This window comes from Malaclemys terrapin, chromosome 13, assembly GCF_027887155.1.
Source record: "Malaclemys terrapin pileata isolate rMalTer1 chromosome 13, rMalTer1.hap1, whole genome shotgun sequence".
Lineage (NCBI taxonomy): Eukaryota > Metazoa > Chordata > Testudines > Emydidae > Malaclemys > Malaclemys terrapin.
Window position 1 is genome coordinate 13,296,537 of NC_071517.1, and position 21,202 is coordinate 13,317,738.

The 21,202-nt window shown below is 48.8% G+C and overlaps 1 protein-coding gene across 7 annotated transcripts; it reads right to left on the reverse strand.

Moving 5' to 3' along the window:
- Positions 1-749: 749 nt before the first annotated feature.
- EPN3 (epsin 3) lies at positions 750-20,783 on the reverse strand. 7 transcript variants are annotated; one of them, XM_054048073.1, is made up of 12 exons: positions 20,503-20,783; positions 20,219-20,284; positions 19,745-19,915; positions 14,072-14,776; positions 12,948-13,066; positions 8,408-8,491; positions 7,886-7,993; positions 6,951-7,035; positions 6,185-6,499; positions 4,605-4,715; positions 3,652-3,882; positions 750-2,601 (listed from the first exon to the last, which is right to left on the reverse strand). In XM_054048073.1, the coding sequence occupies exons 4-12, from the start codon at positions 14,643-14,645 to the stop codon at positions 2,285-2,287; spliced, it is 1,944 nt and encodes a 647-aa protein (XP_053904048.1). In that variant the 5' UTR covers positions 14,646-14,776; positions 19,745-19,915; positions 20,219-20,284; positions 20,503-20,783; the 3' UTR covers positions 750-2,284. The 7 variants fall into 7 exon arrangements, with proteins under 7 accessions (XP_053904048.1, XP_053904049.1, XP_053904050.1 ...); XM_054048074.1 differs by lacking the exon at positions 19,745-19,915; XM_054048075.1 differs by lacking the exons at positions 19,745-19,915; positions 20,219-20,284.
- Between the last annotated feature and the right edge of the window lie 419 nt (positions 20,784-21,202).

Sequence of the window (21,202 nt, forward strand, 5' to 3'; positions counted from 1 at the left end):
GCTGTGTTAGTGTCTCAGAGTCATCCCCTCCCTCTGCACAGGGGTCTAATGGAGTTGGCATGGAGTCCTCAAAGTAAGACACAGCTGGCACTCAGGACGTTAACCTCACACTGTCCCCACCCTACAATCCCAGTTCATTAGCCCCTCCTCCCCCACTCCAATGTATTTCCCACTCAGCACAGCAGTCCTGGCACCAGGGCTTTGACTGGCTGAAACTGGGATCCAGTAACTGAAGCTATCCAGGCCTGTGTGGATTGTCTCAGAAGGGTTTTGTCTCTTGTCGAGTTTAAGGGAGATGGGGTCAGGCTATGAGGATCTGCACCAAGGCCAATGAACACATGGGGAACATCCACAAAGGATCAGCGTTCCAGAGGTCAGCACCCCATGGAGAACAGTACAGAGGACAGCATCAGCGGAAAAGGTTTCCAAAGATCAGCACCCAAGCAGAGTAACATCCAAGTGACAGCAGCAGAGAAACAGGGTTCCCAAGAGTGACACCCAGATGTGGGGGAGGAAAACATCTGGATAAGGCAGGCACAGAAGAGGGTCCCAAACATTAGCATCCAAAGAGAGGAACATATGGGAGACAGCAGAAGAGGAAAAAGATTCTCGGGATCAGAGTTCAGTCATCCCCAGGGCCATAGGGAAAAGCATACAGGTGACGGGCGGAGGAAACAACGAGGAGTCCGGTGGCACCTTAAAGACTAACAGATTTATTTGGGCATAAGCTTTCGTGGGTAAAACCCACTTCTTCAGATGCATGGAGTGAAAATTACAGATAAAGGCATAAATATACTGACACATGAAGAGAAGGGAGTTACCTCACAAGTGGAGAACCAGTGTTGACAGGGCCAATTCAATCAGGGTGGATATGGGCCACTCCCAATAATTGATGAGAAGGTGTCAATACCAAGAGAGGGAAAATTGCTTTTGTAGTGAGCCAGCCACTACAATGTCCCTATTCAAGCCCAAATTAATGGTGTTAAGTTTGCAAATGAATTGTAGCTCTGCAGTTTCTCTTTGAAGTCTGTTTATGAAGTTTTTTTTGTTGAAGGATGGCTACTTTTAAATCTGTTATAGACTGTCCAGGGAGATTGAAGTGTTCACCTACTGGCTTTTGTATGTTACCATTCCTAATGTCTGAATTGTGTCCATTTATTCTTTTACATAAAGACTGTCTGGTCTGGCCAAATGTACATGGCAGAGGGGCATTGCTGGCACATGATGGCATATATCATATTAGTAGATGTGGAGGTGAACGAGCCCCTGATGTTGTTGCTCATGTGGTCGGGTACTCTGATGGTGTCGCTAGAGTAGATATGGGGACAGAGTTGGCAACGGGCTTTGTTACAGGGATTGGTTCCTGGGTTAGTGTTTCTGTGGTGTGGTGTGTAGTTGTTGGTGAGTATTTGCTTCAGGTCAGGGGGGGCTGTCTGTAAGCGAGGACTGGTCTACTTCCCAAGGTCTATGAGAGTGAGTCAACACTGGTTCTCCACTTGTGAGGTAACTCCCTTCTCTTCATGTGTCAGTATAATAATGCCTGCATCCGTAATTTTCACTCCATGCATCTGAAGAAGTGTTTTTTTTACCCAGGAAAGCTTATGTCCAAATAAATCTGTTAGTCTTTAAGGTGCCACCGGACTCCTCGTTGTTTTTGTGAATACAGACTAACAGGGCTACCCCGATACTTGGCAGAGGAAAGGGATTCTAAGGAGTACTCCTCCTGTCCCTGGGAACATCCTGACCTCCAGCAAGCATTTTGGCTGCAAGTCTCAGCAAGTGATTGCACCTTCCATGCAGATGACAGAAGGATTCCTCTATCCCACTGACGGGCCCACGATGATCTCTAAGAGATCTATGGCGACTAGAAAATGTCTGTTAAGATGCTTCATACTGGGCTCTCTATGTACCAGCATCCGGTGCTGGAGAGTGGAGGGCCCTAGATAATTAAAGCCCTTTCTTAGGGAACCTCCATCTACTCTGCAGAGCATGGGAATGCCAGCTGATGACAGGAGTGTCCTTATTGCCGTTAGAGGCAGATCTAGCCGTCCTTTACCCACACTGTTGGAGCAGGTACTTCTATAGCACTTCAAGCAAGGAGATTCATGCTAACTGGTCTCTGGGACCTGGGCAGGTGTTGGGTTAGGAGTTTCGGGTGAATAGTTTCCTCCATCACAACTAATGAACTTGTGCCCACAAGGCCTTTGCATGAGAACACGCAAAGATTTCCATAATAGCTGGGGGCGGGACAAGAGAGACTACACGTAACACAGATCCAGAGACTTCAGAGGAAAGGGTTCATCACCCCCTGTGAGGCGGGGGGAAGAGCAGAGCCAGTCAGTGGCAACAAAGGCTGAGGCAGGTTGCTGGGTAGCTGTGGAAACGGCCCTGCTCCGGCCTGCGGGAAGGCACTCATGGAGACGGGGAGGGTCACTGGGACACTGCTGAGCGGAAGAGGGAGTGAAGCACTGTAGGTCATGGAGTTCATGGTCATCCCCATGGCCATGCCTGGCACTGGGGAGCTGGTCCTCATCTGATTGAGTGTTGGTTTGATCTGGTCACTGGTGCTGAATGGGTTTGTGGGAGAAGGCGCACTGAGACCTGTCAGGAGAAAGTACACAGCATCATCAGGGATATAGTCTACTAGACAGGAAGTTAGAGGATAGGGTTAAATGTCAAGGCTAGTCACTGGTCTCAAAACATACTGCTATTAAATTCAACTGCTAAACCGGTAGTTCAGGAACATTCAGGGTTTGACTCAACCCCAGAAATTCAGACAGAAGACTGAAAAAATTAGCTTGAGAGGTTAAATTCAAACCAAAGTCTCTGTCATGAGTTTCAGGCTGACCTCCGTTTCCTGGCCAGGATCAGAACTTTAGTGTGGTTTTGTTTTTCACTATGATACTAAGGGCAGAGCTCAGTCACTGTAGGTGCTGCATGTTAAACCAAGTCATTGTGAAAATGTTCCGATCCTTTTGTGACCTTCTGATTCACATCAGCTCATGAGCCACCCGAAGGTCCCACCTGTCATCCCTCATAGCCCACCAAGAGCCTCAGGGTACATCTACACTGCAACGTAAGCCCAGGGTTAGTAGAACTCAAGTTAGCAGACCCTGGGTTTGTTAACTTAGGGCTTGAGCATCTACACTCGTTTGTAACCCCATGTTAGGAATTGCTGAACCCTGGGTTCCCTAGCCTGGGGCTCCAGCATCTACACTGCATTGTGCAGGCCCAAGTTCAACCACCCGTATCCCAGACTTCCTAGCACCCTCCCAAAATGTGGCTGCTCTAGCCTTTTGTTCGTGATGCAGCGTGGGAAAATCTGACTGTCCACCAAACTTGGACAAAGAAAGCTGGCCCATGGGACTGTGGGATACTTTTTGCGGATTCCCAGAGCACAAGTTCAGTGGGGCTGCGTTTACACTGCAAAGCAACAGAGCTTGAACCCTGGGTCCCGGGTTGACTCAGGCTCGGACCCTTCACCCCTGTGGGGTCCTGGGACCCTGGGTTAGTGCAATTTGTGTGTAGACAGAATGGGGATTAGTCTTGAGCCTGAGTTTGAACCCTACGCTGCAGCGTAGACATACCCTCAGAAACTGCACAACATCCTTCAGCAGTCTTTTCGACTGGGCCCTGGGCCCCATGACCTACCTGACAAAAATGGATTATGAGTCTTCAGGGTTGCGGGGGCAACCACCAAGGAGTCCAAATTCACCAGGGAGGAGGCAGTTGGGCCAAGAAAGGACTCTGGAGTTTTACAATCTTTCCTCTCTTTGTCGGAGTCAGTAAGAGAGTCTCCTAAGCCCGCAAGATCAAAAACCTCTGTGTTCTTAACTCCATTCTGCTTGGTGCTGGGAATCGGGTCGCCAAACAGGTCCAAATCTAGAACAAACAGCAGAGACTTCATAGCATAACAGAGATGGGATAATGAGTGTCAAGAGAACAACAGGCAGAAGTGTGGACTGTCACATGAGAGAGAAGCAGAACAGTGCATCCTGCAGACTGAATGCACCATAAGCCAAGTAACGTTGCCTCTCTCTGCTGACTGTTGTGTCTTGAAGAGTCACAAAGCACACGCTTGGATTGCCTTCACAAACGCTTCTCTTTTATCTGGGACAAACTTCCCTTAACACAGAGAGTCGTTGCAGGGAGTCTAGCTCAGAAGTAGCAGTCTCTGCTTCAAGAAGCTGCGTCCTCTGTCTGCTCAGCAGGTCACAGCATGCATTGTTGCCAGACTCAGAAGACAAATGTCAATGGAAGTTTGCCCCATCTGATCCCAAGTATTTCTAGCTAATGGAAAAACAGTAGCTTGCATGGACTCCACCTTTGCCCATATGCAAACACTTTGGGATAGTTAACCCTTTAGTCAGATGTCGAACGCAGAGATGAAATTGTACGACGCTATGACAGTGAGAGACTTTGAGGCCAGTGGCCATATGCCATGGTGAGTTATAATCACGCAGATGCATGCCACAATATTCCCACAGAGCCCCAGGGAAGCTCTCACCCTCACTTGCAAACACACCCGCTGACTTCCCCCCGTTCCACAATGCCCTATTTACCCTTCCGGCCCCAGCACCCTTGATCTGTTTGGACTCTCTTACCAACAGGGCTGTTAGGCTTGACAGAGGATGGGGCCTGTGAGCTCTCATGTTCCAGCTGCTCTGTCGGCTGTGGCGGTTTCGCAAACAAGTCAAAAGTGACATCACCTGAAGCTGAGAGGAAGAAGGGAGACAGACAGACCCAGAAGGGAAGTGAGGGGAAGGAAAACAACAGAGGAAGGACAGAGGGAATCAATTTTTAAAAGAGACAAAAACGAGGCAAGACAAGCAGAGATGGGAAGTTAGGGGTTAAGGAGAACATAGAACACCAGCGAGAGGGAGAAAGGAATTAAATAGGTCAGTGAGTCCTGAAGCTACCTGTATGAATGAGCCACTGAGTCCAAATCAGTGACCCACTGACCAACCAATGCCAGTGGACAAGACAGAGAAACTTAGCACGCAAGGGAGGGCCCACTTCATACATGCCATCCTCTGCAGCCCGGCAGGCTGCCCCAACAGTTAGTGCCTCAGAGGGCAACAGGAAGGTGTGTTCAGACCAATCCCAGACCTGTAGGGACAGGCACGCCCCATGACTCCAGAAACCCGTCACCTGCATAGACCGAGCAAAGCTAGCAACCCAAAGAAATGCCAGTGACCTGAATTCCTTTCTCTAAAGGAAAGAATCATTGTTGAGAATTACTTAAATTCTGAGCTGTGTTGAGCAGGGGCCATCTTTTGTTGTGTTTGTACAGCACCTCGCACAGGGGGGCCCTGGTACCGTAGCTCCAAGGCACAATGGCAATACAAATAATACATGAATAATAATAATTAATTAATAACTAAGGCAAGGAAAAGGTATTCACTAGGGGCCAGACTGATTTCATTCACATGGATTTAAATTCAGAGTCATTTCACTATGAATGTATGTCAGTGTCAATGAGATCAGAATCTGGCTTCTTTTAAATATCCATTCCTCCACTGATTTCAGTCGAGTTACGGCAAAGTTTACACCACTGTAACTCAGATCTGATTCTAGCCCTAAGAAATTTGTTCCCTCAGAAAGTATTCTTTGTCTGCAAATTTGTGCTTCTACACATTGTGGCTCTGTTTCCCTCGTGTGGGCCTTATCAGCACTGGTATCACACTGTGTAAGTCCAACTCTTGTAGCTTTTTTTTCCCAGTGGGACTAATGCAAATTCCTCCATCACACACTACTGTCCTCCTGGGGTTTTCCCCTTTGGGCATTGCAAGGGCTTTCACCATACACTGGACAGACCTGATCTGTGGTTTTGTTATTCTTTTCCCAGGGGGCTGTACCGTTTTCACTACAACTCTATTTTGTGTATAGACATGGCTAAGAGTGGGTCTAGGTCTCCCAGTGTGCTCAAGATTTAGGTGAAAGATCTGCTACATTCGCCTCCTCGGGAGAGGGGATGAGAGTGGAGCTGGCAAAGTGGACCATCAAAGACGTTCCCTGGGAAGGAAATACAGGACGCAGGTATTGGCTGAGATTTTTAGAGGATCAGAGGATACTGGATCCCAAAAGAAGGGGATGTGATGGTAAGTATCGTGAGGATGGCAGGAAGAATAATCCGAGCTTCAAGTAGCAATGGAAACTGACGAACAAAATGAGCTTCTCTTACCTGCCCTGGGAGGATTGTCAACAACACCTCCCCAAGGATCAGCAGCAGAAGTAGCATGAGCGGAAGCTTTAGAAGGTGGGGATGCCTTTACCCAGGCATCTGCTGATGACAGACTTGAAGAGACGGGGGTCTTCTCCCAAGGATCAGAGGAGGAGGAGGAGACTATGGGAGGAAGATCCCAAGGCCCTGTGGAGGTCTGGTTGATCGATGCTGCCATCTGGTTTAGAGGATCCCCGGAAGCAGCAGGGATTGGAGCCCAGGGGTCTGCAGAGGGGACCCAAGAAGCTCCTGCTGGTTCCACATTGGACTTTAGACCTGAAAGACACACAGGAAGTTGTGGAACACCGGCAGGGAACCAGTCAAAGGCACTGCAGAGAGAACTGAAACACAGCCAGGGGTGGGGCAAAGAGGCAAATAGGTTAGAGAGGAGCAGGAGAAAGAAAGAAAAGAAAAGAGCAGGTAATCGGGAAAGAAATGCATAAAGCAAAATGAGGCCAGAAGGCAGGACGCATTTAGTAATCAGCCCATGTTTACCATTTGTCACCCTTCTTCCTTCATTTCTCGTTTCTGTTCAATAGCCCAGGTGTGGTTAAAAGTTGCTATGAGAATGCAGTGAGTGAGCCGAGGATAAGGGGAAAGGGCAAACAGAGAGAACACAAGCAAAGATTCTTACTGTTAGGTTCCCCAGAATTGGACAAGGACAGAGCTGGAGGGGAGAAGGTTCTGCCATTCTCCCAAGCATCAGCAGATTGAGAGTTGCCCCCACCTGGAATATCCCATGGGTCAGCTGAAACATGGGTTGAAGTTACTGGCGCTGGTCCAAAAATGTCTGCCAGCTCCACAATAGAGGACTAGAATTGTAAGGAGAAAAAGAAACAAGTTAAGGATCAGGGATACCTGCAAGGCCTCGTCCGATATTGCTCCTGGAGCGAAAGGGGCTACTAGAGGGTTTTTTCCCAGGTAACCCCAGACATCACCCTATACAGACGCTCCCCAACTTACACAAGCGTTCCGTTCCAGAACGCCTTGCGTAACTAATTTTGTGTAAGTCGGAAACATATACCCGACCATTATGCAAAAAAACAAAAACAAACAAACAAAACCTATTTCTAGCTTACGGAACTTTTTCCGTAAGTCCGGATTTGCGTAAATCGGGTTTGTGTAACCCGGGGGGCGTCTGTACTTCCTGCAGAGAAGCAGCCTGATCTTAGAGTTGGGCAGGAATGGTCTGATCTGGCTTCTCTCTGTAGTCAAGAACTATGTCATTTAAAATCTATTCCAGCTAAAGCTTTAAGTGAATGCAGTGCTCATGCACAAAGCTAGGGGGACAGCAAGGCCAGCTGAACTCTTCTACTTATGCACAAAACCAATACAGCAGAGCAGAAACAGAGCAAGTGTCTCCCAGCCAGTTCAAGCCCATCCTGGAGGGACAATCCAGGGGTAATTCAGTTTCCTTGGTTAGGCTGCTAATGAGGTGTGAACTGTTATGGACAGTCTTTTTTTTTTAAATCATGCAGACATGAAGAATTACACTGAGATCACCAGATCAAGTCACATACACCACTGAACAGCCATCAAGTAATAATCCCTTTGCTCATTACCAATCTAGGATAGATTTGAACCAGAGGCCAAGAGATGAAATGTTCTGTACCCGATTATATATGTCCCCAGCCATCCAGACCACCAACTAAAGCTTTTCACCTGACTTTTCTTCATCTTATCCTCTTCTTTCTCCTCCTCGATACCCATGTGGGTCTCTTCCAGTGCCCTCTGTAGCAGTGAGTTCTCTCCTTGGCATGCCCTCACTTCCTGCAGTCAAAATGGACAGTGCATATGTCTGGGATGTGAACAGTAAAGACACAGGATAAATGATCACCGATGTGCACTGACTCTCTGCAGAGAGACCAAGGTCAGGGGTTGCTGTGCATTACAGTTTCGGGCATTAGCCAGCAGCAGCCTTGTTTTCTTTTACTGATGTATTTGCACATTTCATGATAAATCCACTGTCAGGAATGTTCAGCGCACAGCTTTAAGAGCAGTGAACGTAAGTTTACAGCCAAGCAGGCACCAAGCAGAAGGATTGGGGTACACCACTTCCCAGGAAGACACCAAGCAAGGCAGAAAGTTACACAATGTTTAATCCTGCAAAGGTCCATTTAGAAACTCATGAAGCTAGAATCCAAGAAGAGGAAAGTGCCCTTTGATCTGCCAGGTGTGGGGTACCTTCTCATGCTCCTTTTTGCTCAGGCGGAGCGCTATCTGCAATTGCAATTCTTCATCTGTGCTGGTTGCTGGAGGAAGCGGCTGCTGCCAATGAAGGAGAACTGAATGAAATTGCTTCTTTGACCCCAGGTCTCTGTATTTGCTACCAAATTATCGCCTTCCTTGTAACCATCTTTCTTTCAATCCCTCGCCTGTTATACAGTAAGTCTTTTTATTCAGCCATTTATCCATTCATCTGTTGCTACTCTTTCTTCTATCTAGCTAGTCAACCACCGATCTTAATGTCTATTCTTTCATCCATCCATCATCCATGCACCAATCCATCTGATCTTTCCTCCATATCATCAGTCGGTCTCTCTTTCCTTTTCCATCCAGCCATTCACCCACCCACTGTTTTGTCTGTCTGTTCATCTACTCTTCTAGCACTCTGCCCATCAATCCATTGCTGGAGGGGCTGGTTTAGAAGCTTCTGGGTTGAAACAACACCACCTTGAAACCACAGGTTTGAATCCTGGCACAGTTGACTTAGCCCTTCACATTTTTTAGATATATACATGTAGCTTCTTATGCAAAGTCTTTGAGGTGAGGCCGTAACACCAACATCCCATCTGTACTACGTGAACATAAAAGATCCCATAGCACTTTTCTTAAGTCCTCCCACTGTGGTGTCATAAGCTGGCTGCTGCGCTCCACCTCAGAGGTGGCTGCACTTCAGTGACGTTGTCTTGTAAAGCACTGTGGGATCCTTCAGGATGAAAGGTGGTATATTAATGTAAGATGTTGTGTGTCCGCTATTATTTGACAGACAAACACCTTGCCACTTCAGGCTCATCTGGGCCCTATAAGATTCTATCTTGCATTGTGTTTATGGTTATAAGCTTTGTTTAGACTTTTAGCTGCCTGGCTTGTCAGGCCTCTAACCCATACAGCTTCCCCCGTGACACTTCTTCCCCTTGCTGAGGTCAGAGCATATCAAGGGCAGCCTTTGCAAAAACTAAACACTTTGCAAACTGCTCAGGAGTTCAGTGGATGTTTCTGCTCTTTTATCGCCATGGGAACATCATTAGCAGATCTTCCATTAATAACACTGATAAAGAATAACAACAGCTCCTTGCATTGCTATAGCAGTTTCTGAGAATCAGAGAGTTCTATGGGTGTTACCAGTTAATCCTCAACACCCTTGTGATGACAGCATTATCCCCACTTTTCGGATGGAAAAATTGAAATACAGATAGGTTAAGGGCTTGTCTATACTTACACGCTGGTTCGGCGACTGGCAATTGAACTTTTGGGTTCGATTTATCGCGTCTTGTCTGGACGCGATAAATCGAACCCAGAAGTGCTCGCCGTCGACTCTGGTAATCCTGCTCGGCGCGAGGAGTATGCGGAGTCGATGGGGGAGCCTGCCTGCCGCGTCTGGACCGCGGTAAGTTCAAACTAAGGTACGTCGACTTCAGCTACGTTATTCACGTAGCTGAAGTTGCGTACCTTAGTTCGAATTGGGGGGTTAGTGTAGACCAGGTCTAAGCAAAGATCTTATAGTGCAGGGGTGGCCAAATGTACTGATCCTCTGAGCCGCATACAACAATCTTCAGAAGTTCGAGAGCCAGCGCACACCTGCCAAGGCTCCAGGCTTCAGCCCTGCGGGAGGTTCCTGACGGGGCTCAGGGCTTCAGTCCCACTCCTGCTGAAGTCCTGAACCCTGTCAGGTGCGCCCCGCAGGGCTGAAGCCCCAAGACCCCCCCTCCCCACTAGGCAGAAGCCCCTATCCCACCACCCCGCTGCAGGCAGAGGTCCTGAGCTTCCCCCTCTTCCCCAGTCTGGTAGGTGGAGAATGGGGGGAGGGACAGGGGGGCTCCATGAGCCACACTTTAATGGTAAAAGAGCCAGACTGCATTTTGACCATGTCCCTTCATGCTGAAAACGTTGATTTGGTGGACATACAGTTTGGGCCCTTCTCCACTAAAAGGTCAAACATGCAGATGGGACCACAACTACCAGCCGCAACAATTGACATCCCTACAGAATCCTTCAGCAAGGCCTGATGGTCTGTGAGAACTCATGAGTGCTAACGGAGCCAGGAGCAGTGGAAGAGGGCTATTCTGCATGAAGCAGTGTGACCTAGACGCAGAGGGTGGCTCTAGGGTCCCATTACTTGGAGTGGGGGGGCAAGTAGTTTGGGACCCTGGGAGGTCACTATTTTAGAAACAAAACAACCTTCCAGGAGTCCAAGGGCTAGTTAGACCCCTGGAAACGCTTGGATTTTAAGAGTTTAAAAAAGGAAAACTTGGCTCCTGTGTCAACGGTTACCTGTGAAAAGGTAAAGACTCACCGTCTGCTGCTGTTCCATTGTTTAACATTGGATAACTTTGTACATATTTTGGCCTTTCTGACCATAATGTGGGGTCCCTTGAAGAATGTTGGGTGGGGAGGAGGGGGGAACAAATGTCCCTTTTGCCTCCCCCATTCCCCGGTTGTGCCCGGCCTGCCTAGATGGGCAGTTCTAATGGGCTTCTCTTTGACTAGAATGTTCCCTCAGCACTAACCACAGCAGCTTCCCTGATAAGGTCTTGGAAGCTACAAATAGCTACATTTCTGGGACAAAAATAAAGACAAGTTCTTCGACGTCCATCAAACAGCTTCCAGGAAGGGAAGGGTGGGAAATGGTGACTATTTTGCTCAGAAACAGGGATGGTGGCCATGTAGGTAGCAATCCTATAACCAGCCAGGCCTCCAGCAACTGTGCGTGGCTCCAGCACAAAGAGGAATGCTAAGGCCTAGAGCCAATCCTGGCACAGGGACAACCTCAACCACCAGAGGCTAAGCCAGGAGAAGGTGTTTGAGAGACATTTTGGTCCAAGCTTCATTTAAATATAGACTACAGTGAGGCGGGAAAGCCCTGACCCTGGAGGGGTCACCCAAAGGCTGGTGGTGTCCCTCAGTGGCTTTGTCCTCCTCAAATATCATCAGTATCGTTAGAGAGAGGCAGTGCCAGTTGGCGTTAATCTCAAACTGCGTGTGTGTAAACAAACAGTCTCTGCCTGGAAAGGGGGAAGCAGATCAGCTGATAAGAGAGCTTGGGAAAGTACATGAAGGACAACACATGCTCTAGGCTGGGATTTTGGGGCTGACTCTAAAATGATGAATATAACAGTGAGATGGGAAAGACCCGTTAAGTTATCTTTTCTACCCTCCCCTCCACTCCCCCTGGCCAAGACAGAACTACTTTCTACGGTGTCTTCCAGACCTTTGTCTAGCCTCATTTCAAATGATCCAAAGTGACCTAATTAAACACAGTCATGTGGAATAAACTTAGTGATCAGATGCAGACACACTAGCACAACCGCATTCAAATGACAGCTAGAGTCACAAGTACACGGACCAGTTCTCCAGGATGTTTGCAATTCCTGGTACAGAACCCATCCTCCCTGGGGGACACAGGTTCTCCCTGGTATCTGCCAAGGAAATAACAGAATCGTTCTGGGCACATCAGCATAAAATCTTCATAGTTAAAGTAATAGAATCAGAGTAATTTATACATGAAAGACAATGCGTGAAATCTGGGCCACACTGAAGTCAATGGCAAAACTCCCATTAACTTCAATATCATCAGGATTTCACCCAATGTATTTAGAGCAGCTGGATTACATATGAGCTGTAGGGAGTCCTTATTCCTCATCTCCAGACTGGATTCTATTTACCTTCTTTGAAACCACCTGATGGCACATGGAAAAGGACCATTCATCTTCAAGGCAACCGCATGGAAGAAAGGATTTAGATGGACCGCATCTATCTTTCTGAGACCATTTGGAATTGATTTAAGATGTACTGGTACAGTGCACGCACCAAGTCATAGTCTCACTTGTATGCACAGTATATGAAATGGGCAACAACTGTGCAATAAATCCTCATCATGCCACGAGATGCTGATGTGCTGTGTCTGCATGGAGCAGCCAGTGAGAAAACAATACTGTGCACACTAGCATGGGGGTTGACAGAGCCTAGAAATCTCTCTCTCATGCCTTACTACCATGATCCCATAGACTCATAGACTTTAAGGCCAGAAAGGACCATCATGGTCATGTAGTCTGTCCTGTACATCGCAGGCCACAGGACCTCACCCACCCATTCCTGTAATAGGCCCATAACCTCTGGTGGACTTACTGATGTCCTCAAAACTTGATTTAAAGACTTTCAGTTACAGTCTCATACAGTTACATTTACTCCAGTTCAAACCAGCAAGTGACCCGTGCCCCACACTGCAGAGGAAGGGAACAAACATCCAGGGTCTCTGCCACTCTGACCTGGGGGGAAATTCCATCCTGACCCCAAATAAGGCAAATCAGTTAGACCCTGAGCATGTGAGTAAGACCCACCAGCCAGACCCCTGAGAAAGAATTCTCTTAAGTGACTCAGAGCCCTCCCCGGTGTGCGTCCCATCTCCAGCCGCTGGAAATATTTGCTCACAGCAGTCCTGGATGGGCCACGTGACATTGCAGGCAATCACCCCACCCCACAGGAGAGCGGCAGCAAACATTACCTTCTCAGCCTCCTCTCGACTCATGGCTAGTGCAAGCTGTAACTGCAGCTCCTCCTCTCCAGTCGTCTGGGGTCTCGCCTGTTCCAGGTCTGAGGTTTGCTGAGGGGACGAGGAAGAGGCTGAGATAAAAAAAAAAAAAAAGGAAGAGTTCAGATTGAAGGAGAAGGAAGAAAAACAGAATCTCTGGAGTTGGGATGTTTCTAGGAGTCAATCCGCAATGATCACCCACCTTCTCCTCCTCAACGGCTTTTCTGCTCTCCCCTCATTCCCACCGCCCAGCTCAGGCTACAGGACCTTCGTGCTTAGCAACTGCCCTAAATGTTTGGGAAGCTGCTCCTAATGTCATTGACATCACAGAGCACTCAGAGAGACAGTCTGCCTTTAAAGAGCTGGAATTCAACCACAGGCCTGACTAAGGAGAAGGGTGGGGATAGGGGTCAGGATGCAAGTGGAACAATTACCCCTCAGTGTGCTAGGAATAAAATTGTGTTTGTCAGCAGGGACCCTGTTAGCACAAGAATCTCTACACAATGGCAGGGGGACTCCACCAAAGCAGGCAGCTTGGTGTGAGACTAGGAAACTATTGGAAAGTAGTTGAGGCTAATATTAAAAAAAGCAGCAGCTAGAGAAACGTTTTAGAGTTGCAACCGCCTAACATAAACAAGCTCCCGGTGTTCGAGAGGGCATCTGTGTGGTGCTTCCTTCAATTCTGTATTCTGAGTGCCTTGTTTACCCATTAATTAATAATGCCTTGAAGACAGGAAGAAATTCAGACTCTGTGAGACGTAGAGTCACAGCCTGGGCTTTCACTCTCCAGAATGCCAGCTGCATGTGAGGATGGCCCAGAGGAAGACCAAAGGTCACTTACCCCAGGATATTAAAACAGAAAGAAAACTGTGTCTGCTTCACAGTGGAGACTACTGGTGATGTGGCCAGAAAGTAACCGATATGGGTTTTGAGCCGCTGCCCTAAACTATTGTGTTCTGGACAGGGCTGCCAAGATAGACAAGAGCAAGCCCAAAATGTTCCTTCTGAACTTCAGACACCCAGTGATCCACTTCCCTTGGGTCAGAAACACCCACGTCCTCCATACCACGCACGGTCGGTAGCACTACAGCACTTACAATTAAAGGATGATGGAGACCCCCTCGGCCTGCCATAGTCTTCTCCATACTGCGATGTCCGCCTGCCATAGGAGAGCTGCTGGCTGCTGCTGATGCCCGTGCCCTCGGTGGACATGCGCTCTTTGGTTTTCAGGGCATGAGCCCTTTCCTGCTTCAGCCTCTCCTCATCCTTCAGCAGGCCCATGAGTTGCTTGACTTTCTCCCGCACGTTTATGCCTTGGTCCTTGCCGTCGCGGTCTGTGTACTGGAAGTCTTTCAGAGTCTGAATGGTGTAAAGGTTCTCCCGGCACTGATGGGCCACCTTCTCCGATCCGGTTTTGATGAGGTAATCCAGCAGGGTCAGTGCCTTGTACACGTGGCGCCAGTTCTTGCCACTGTCGTTCAGCCGCCTCCAGATCATCCCCATGATCTCCGCGAAAGCCACCGTGTTGAAGGTCAGATCTGCAATCTCAGACATCAGGGAGCTGGGTGGGCCCCAGGAGTCATTGGAGGTCGCCTCACGCACCTTGATCTCCGCCTCCGAATAATTGTGCACAATGTTTTTTACCTGCCGGCGCAAGGCAGAGGTAGTCATAGCTGAACCTTGCAGAAAGTCCACAACGGGCAATGAAGAACTGAGGAATAAACAGTCTGGGACCCAGTGGGAAAGTCACCGTTCCAACTTCACCAGTGAAAGAGTTCTACCTCACTAGGTTTTACGTTGATCTGGAAAACAGACAGAAAGTGTTAAATACAATCACCAGTAAAAAAGGGACCCAGTCTGCTTCCCAAAGCACTTCTGTTGCTCTCTGGCAGCACCTACAGTAATTTTCACCTTTAATGTCTATCATCAAGACATATTAAATGTAATATGAAAAATTATAATACTTCTATTCCAAACAGCCTTGTATTTTGTGACTTAACCTTGCTACTTACTGCAGCTAAAGGCAAACAAGTTAAATTTTTATTTGATCGAGATGAATCCAAAGGAAAAATCATATAGAAAATAAATAGTCGGTTCTTATAGTTTCTCCAGATATCTCCTCTTGTATTCTACAGTAATATTTGGATCGGATTTTACCATGTGGTTCTGCTCCTAAAAGTAACTGTCTAAAAATGGCACCTTCTTCCCCCAAAGATCTGCTTCCTCTATGTACTAAGTCACACATAGTGGCAAAAATAGGTGTATACTGTTTTTTCAATGGAAACACACTATGGGAGAGGGAAATGGATTCCATTCTGTCGATTCTATGCATCATCAGAATTGTTAACTAAGTTCCAAATGCATCTGCTTTTAGTCAACAGGGTTTTTTATACTGGTGCTGATGCCACAGAAGGAAAAGAAAACCAGCGTGACTCTTAGATCCCAGTATGCATTGGCAGAGCTTGCAGTCAGAAAAACAGCCACCTTTTTACAAGTAAACTCAGCAAATGAGCTTCTTTGAGAGGCAATAAATATGGAATCCCCTGCTGTTGTTTTCCCAATCACTTGTCGAACTGTGATTCTTCTCCTGGAAATTATCCACGGCCTTCTCCTGTTAGAGAACAATTGGCTCAAAACTGAGATTAGTGCACCAGTTTGGATAAAATAAGAAACTTTCCCCCCAACAAACCTGTACTCCCACACTCAAACTGACCATTCTCTGAGCTTGTAAGCTGGTTCTGGATCCCAGCAAGGGAAGCAGGTGCTGCAATGCCACAAGTGGGCCTATTTCATGATATTTCCTATCAGAAACAAAGGTGCTAGAGATGACAAGATTTCTGACCCAGTTCCGTGCACCCAGGCATTTTGGGTAAGCATCCCAAACTCTGGAGTGCTTAGGCGAGTCAAACTGACCCTGAGAATGTTGAGGTCTGAGAATGCTGAGATTTTTAGAGACTCTCTATGCACCAGGGGCCAAATCATGGCTCCACTGAAGTCAACAGGAACTTTGCTATTGCCTTCAGTGGAGCCACGGTTTCACCTCAGACTTTGGGTTCAGTTAGAGTGTGATGCAGGAGTTTTGTTCAGGGGATATCTCCAGCCTGCATCTCTGTAGAGAAATGACTGGCAGGTTCATCAAACCTCTTCCTCTCTTTCCGAGTTTCTCTCACGGCACTACCGAGGTAACCCCTTGTTCTTGGAATGGACACTGAGGGGGCCAGTAAATCTGAAGGTGGGATACGCCAAGCAATACTCCCCCCCAGGGTCTGAGAACAGGCATTTCACAGAGCCCCTGTTGCCTGAAGCACAGGAAGATAAAGCCTGGACTTAGTATTTAGTGGTGTATCAGAAACAAGTGTGGTGGTTTCAGTCCAGCTCCTGGGTGTCCACATCTCACCCGGTGCTAACTGACCCCACTGTTATCAGTCTCAGCAGAGAAGCTGAATGCAGATTGGGTCATGGAGACTGGGTTACCCTCCAGCTGCCCTGGTGGCTTCTCCCAGTCAGGCTCGGGTCATTCTGGTGCAGGAAACTTGCACTATTCTTGCCTCTCCTGTAACAATAACCTCAAGCACTTCACACACATTAACTCAATTAGTCCTCGCCACAGCAGGGAAAGGCTGTGATCCTCCGTTGACAGAAGGGATAACTGAGACACGGAGGTCAAGTGACACTCCGCAAGCCAGCGCGGCAGATCAAGATGAGAACACACAAGGCTCTGTCACTGGCCTTGGGCTCAGCCCACCAGACCACATGGCCTCCTGCTGCCACTGTGCCTGTCCTGCAGATAGAACAGAATCTCCAGCACCTTTCAAGAGCACGACACTCGCTACAAGTTCTTTTTTAAACAAGTGCATTCCCCATGCGGGGTCTCCGTCATGTTCCTGCCACGCTACAGCCCACCTAACTGCTAATGTTATATCCAAGCAGAGGTAGCAGGAGAGAGGCGGGTGGAGGGAGAAATTAATTTGATAGAGGGTGGAGGTGGTGGGTGCAGAAAAACGAGAACGTTTTACATTGAATTTTCTTTCGAATGTGCACAAAGTATCTCTCTCTCTCCCTCATGCACGCACACACACTCGAACGCACACACACACACGGGGGTGCAGAGCAGCTAAGCCACCCTCCAGAGTCCCAGGGACAGGATTTGCATGTGTAGAAAGTAACCCTCAGCCCTGTTGCGATGAAAAGACGATGCATGTTACAATGAGGTTTTCAAAGCTGTGTCAACAGAAAGGAAATTGGGACCCATGACTCTCCACCAACGGTAGTGACGGTAACGGCTGCAGCGTAGACAGAGTACTGATGTCTTAAAACTGTCATTTAAATCTACTCTGAGTAACCTGTGGGGCTCCAAGCTTCTGGAAGGGGGGAACAATCAGGGCAGGAGTTTCCCCTCCCCCACTCCAATTCTCTGGTGATGGAATGAGCGTAAGGATCCTATGAGTTGTTTCCTCCTTCCTCAGGAGAAGGGCAAACCATGAGTTGCAGAGCTACCCCAGTGACCTCGTGGACTGCTTGTGCTCAAGGCCAACCTTTGCTTTCTAGGCCCATCCCCTTCACTTCCCCTGCTTCCCTTCTTGTGCTCCAGCTAATGTACGCTTGGAGATCACCGCACAGCACTGCCCGCACTGCTCCAAAGAGAAGGCTCAAGTCTGACCTGTGCTAGAGATCCTATCCCAATTCCACACTCTGACTGGGTTTGCCCCTGACCCAGCACTCCCAAGAGTGCGGCGACACAGTGGTTTCAGTCCTCACCTCCTGGCTTGAGAGGCAACTGTGGGGAGGTGACTGCTCCCTGGAATTCAGTTGCTACATCTTGTTTTCATCCTTACTTACCCTTCCTGAGTGACTCAGCTATAACCTCCATTAGGGAACCTCATTTTCTCCATGACGGAGTTGGGGCTGAAAATAGCTTCACGTGAACACACCCATGAAAAGTACGCATCTCCCACCACCTTCCATTAAACCAGTCATGTCCTAGAATTGCTTAGAGAACACCTCAGATGAACAGGCCCTGCCTCTGCCTGGGTATGGCCTGGTTAACCCCATGGCCATCGGTGAAGAACAGGCCACCCCCCGACCCCCAGCCAGTGTAGGCATCACACTCACTGAGGCAGAAAGAGAGGAATCCGCAGAGATGGCTCATGAGACTAAAGAAGTTTCTTTCAAGACATTTCCCTGTATTGATTTCCTTTCACAGTGCAGCCCAGCTCAGCCCGCTTACTGTCTTTAGATCTTAGTGCGGCTAAATGCCAGTAAAATGACTGCAACCAGAGACAGCAGTACCCGACGGGGGTGGGGAGAGACATTCACTCCTTACTGCTTAAAAACAACTGAGCTGATCAAGTTAAGTCCTTCAGGATCAAGATCAGCACTTTCCCTTCTGACTGCAACAAGGTTATTGACGAAGTTCCACCTTCCCTGCTGGTGAACGCTAGGCTTTTGCTGATTAAATTCTCCCTTGTATCAAAGCCTCAGCTCGGGACATTCCCTTCTAGCTCCCAGCAGGTTCCCTCTTCAGTAGAAGCCCCAGGTCCATACATTCCCAATGTGCCAAGTAGCACCAGGGCTGTCTCCAGCCGGCAACGTGTGCTCTCCGTGCAATTATTCACCGGCTTGCAAAACTTCCCAGAAAGTTTTCAGTTTTTATGACGTCCAGAGACGCAGGAACGAAAGAAGGAGAAAAAACAAAAGTCAGACATGGGTGGCAGCACGGAGGAGGCAGAGTGTTTGTGCCTGGAGCCCTGCCAATGGTGTTAAAAGCAGTGAGTTTTATCGAACACAATATCCCCAGGAATATAAAGGGAGTGAAACAGAAACCGTGTGGTAGATAAGGCAGCACCAGGCAGCCTCATATGGAATTACTGCAGTGACCTTGAGCAAAAAGCAGTCAGGTGGGGAGAAGGACACAGTGGCTCGGCACTGAACCAAATTGCAGGGTCTCCGCCAACCAGAGAGCTTTAGTGATCCCAGCAAAGGGGAAAAGAAAGGGCCTCGGGAGGCAAAGAGAAAGAGACCAGAGCAAGAGGAGACAGGGAGAGAAAGGCAGAGAAGGGAGAGGAAGAGAGACAAATAATGATTGGGGTAGAGTGGTGGGGGGCAGACTGATAGTTGAAAGAGATGAGGAAACAGAGGAAAAGACTCAGGGTGACAGACAGGGAAAGGGAATATGTCAGCAAGATGAGGATGGGAGAAGGAGAGAGAGAAGAGAAAGATGGGAAAAGTCTTGTTAACTTTAGCAATGTGCACGGCCCTCCCTCTTAGAGAGAACGTTGGCCAAAGCAAAGAGAAGAAGCAGGTGAAATCCAAATAGCAATCAGAATAACAGTGCGAGGAGTCAGCCTTCAGCAAAGGCTCCATCCATGGCTGCTTTCCCCTGTGCCAGAGATGCTCCTAACAAACTCGCAGCTGGGTTCCAAAAGGCCATTGCCACTGGCTGCCCCCTTCTCAGTATGCCCCACTGGGTGCCAGGCTCACAGGGTAGTACCCAGCACTGAAGGAGGGGGATAAGTTACAGGAACTAGGAAGGGGTTGGGCTCTTCTTACAGCTGACAAAGATAGAAAGGGAGGAAAAGACAGAGCGAGAGACAGGGAGGGAGGGGGAGAGGGAGGGAGTCTGGCTGCGAGACCAAGGGTGAAACTTGCCAAGAGCCCAACCAAACACTCAGGTTCTGAGGAAAATCCTACCCAGCATCAAATCAAAGCCAGGGGCCCACCCTGACGTGTTCAGGTAACTACATGCAAGCACACGCAAAGCACACACTTACCCCCTCGGCTGCATATGTCTCCATTCAGATCTGCGATAGCTTGGGGAATTACATAATCCCCCGGGATCTTCTTTTCCCTTCCCAGACGTCTGGAACTCCAGGCCCTTCTCCTGTGTGGAGGGTATTTCACAGGCAGAGGGGCACCACCACTTCCGTCCCAGGGCAGGTGTCCTGAGGGGAGGCCTGAGCTGAAGTCAGCCAGCCAGTCCGGGGAAGTTGGTTGTACTGAGTGGAAGTGGCCACAATGCTCAGATGACCAGTCCGACACCAGGGAGGGTGGGGGAGGAGACAGGGAGGGGGAGTTGACACCAAGGAAAGGGGTTGGGTTTAGGCGCTGGGGCTACACTTCAAACCAGCCCTGACCCTGGGAAGGCTCCCCCGTGCTGTTCTATCCATATGGTGAGTGAACATGCCCCAGTCACCACCATCCAGTACCCTGGGCAGGTTGGGGGAGTAGGGGAGGTTTTGCCCTACCTCAGTCATCCTGAAGCAGCCTCATCTCAGAAACTTCGGGCCCTCCTGCAGTGGGCTGCCTGAGCTCTGTTGGGGGGAAAAAAATCCTACAGCTTTGCCAAACTAGTGATGAAAATAAAAAATGTGCTTCACTGCAGTCTGAGATACTCCAGCGTCCAGAACCTTCCTCCCCACCCCCACCCTGCCTCCCCTGCTATCCAGTCACCTTCCTGCTTAGCTCCTGTCCCTGGCTATGGTCCCCAGACATCCCAGCTCAGCAATGCACAGGGAGAAAGGAGTCTTACCTCTGGCACTGGCTTCCTCTCTTGTCTCTGTGACTCTGAGCAGCTTCCCCGGCTCTGCAGAGTGCAATCGGCAGACGGTGCTCCGATCAGCCCTTATACTGGTCCCTGCAGCTGACTGTCCAGGCTTGGTGCAGGTTCAATCCCAGAGTTCCTAAATCCATCCAATCCAGAAAGGGCTACATCCCTTCCTCGCTGCTCCCCCCGGGGACCAGGCAGTGTGTGCTCGGAGGTGGATGCTGTAGTTATTCCCTGAGACTGTCAGAAATCTCTCTGCTCCTTGCTGCACTGTGTGAAAGTTGCTAAGCTGGCTGGGCAGGTCTGTCTCAGCTCTAACAGGACACGGGCAGGATTGGCTGCTCTCATTAACCCCTTCAGGTCCACAGACTTTACAAAAGCTCCCAGCTCTTATTGTCCCAGCAATGATATGCCCCTGTGAAGCCTTGGGGGCTAGCAGAGAACTCCCAGCTCTCTTGAACCCTTTAGGCGCTGTATGCAATAGGGAAATGATGAAGGGACCCCTTTGCTGAGACTGGAGGAAGGAGAAATGCAGACAGTGTATACAGGGTGGAGGATGTTTAAACGCTCAGTCACTGTCCCCTTTGGCTTCCAGCCAGTCACTTTTTTTTTTTAAGCCAGTGTTCTAATGTAGTCCAGAGCTGCAGCTTCCTCTGGACTCCGCCAGCTGATCCCAATGCAACCC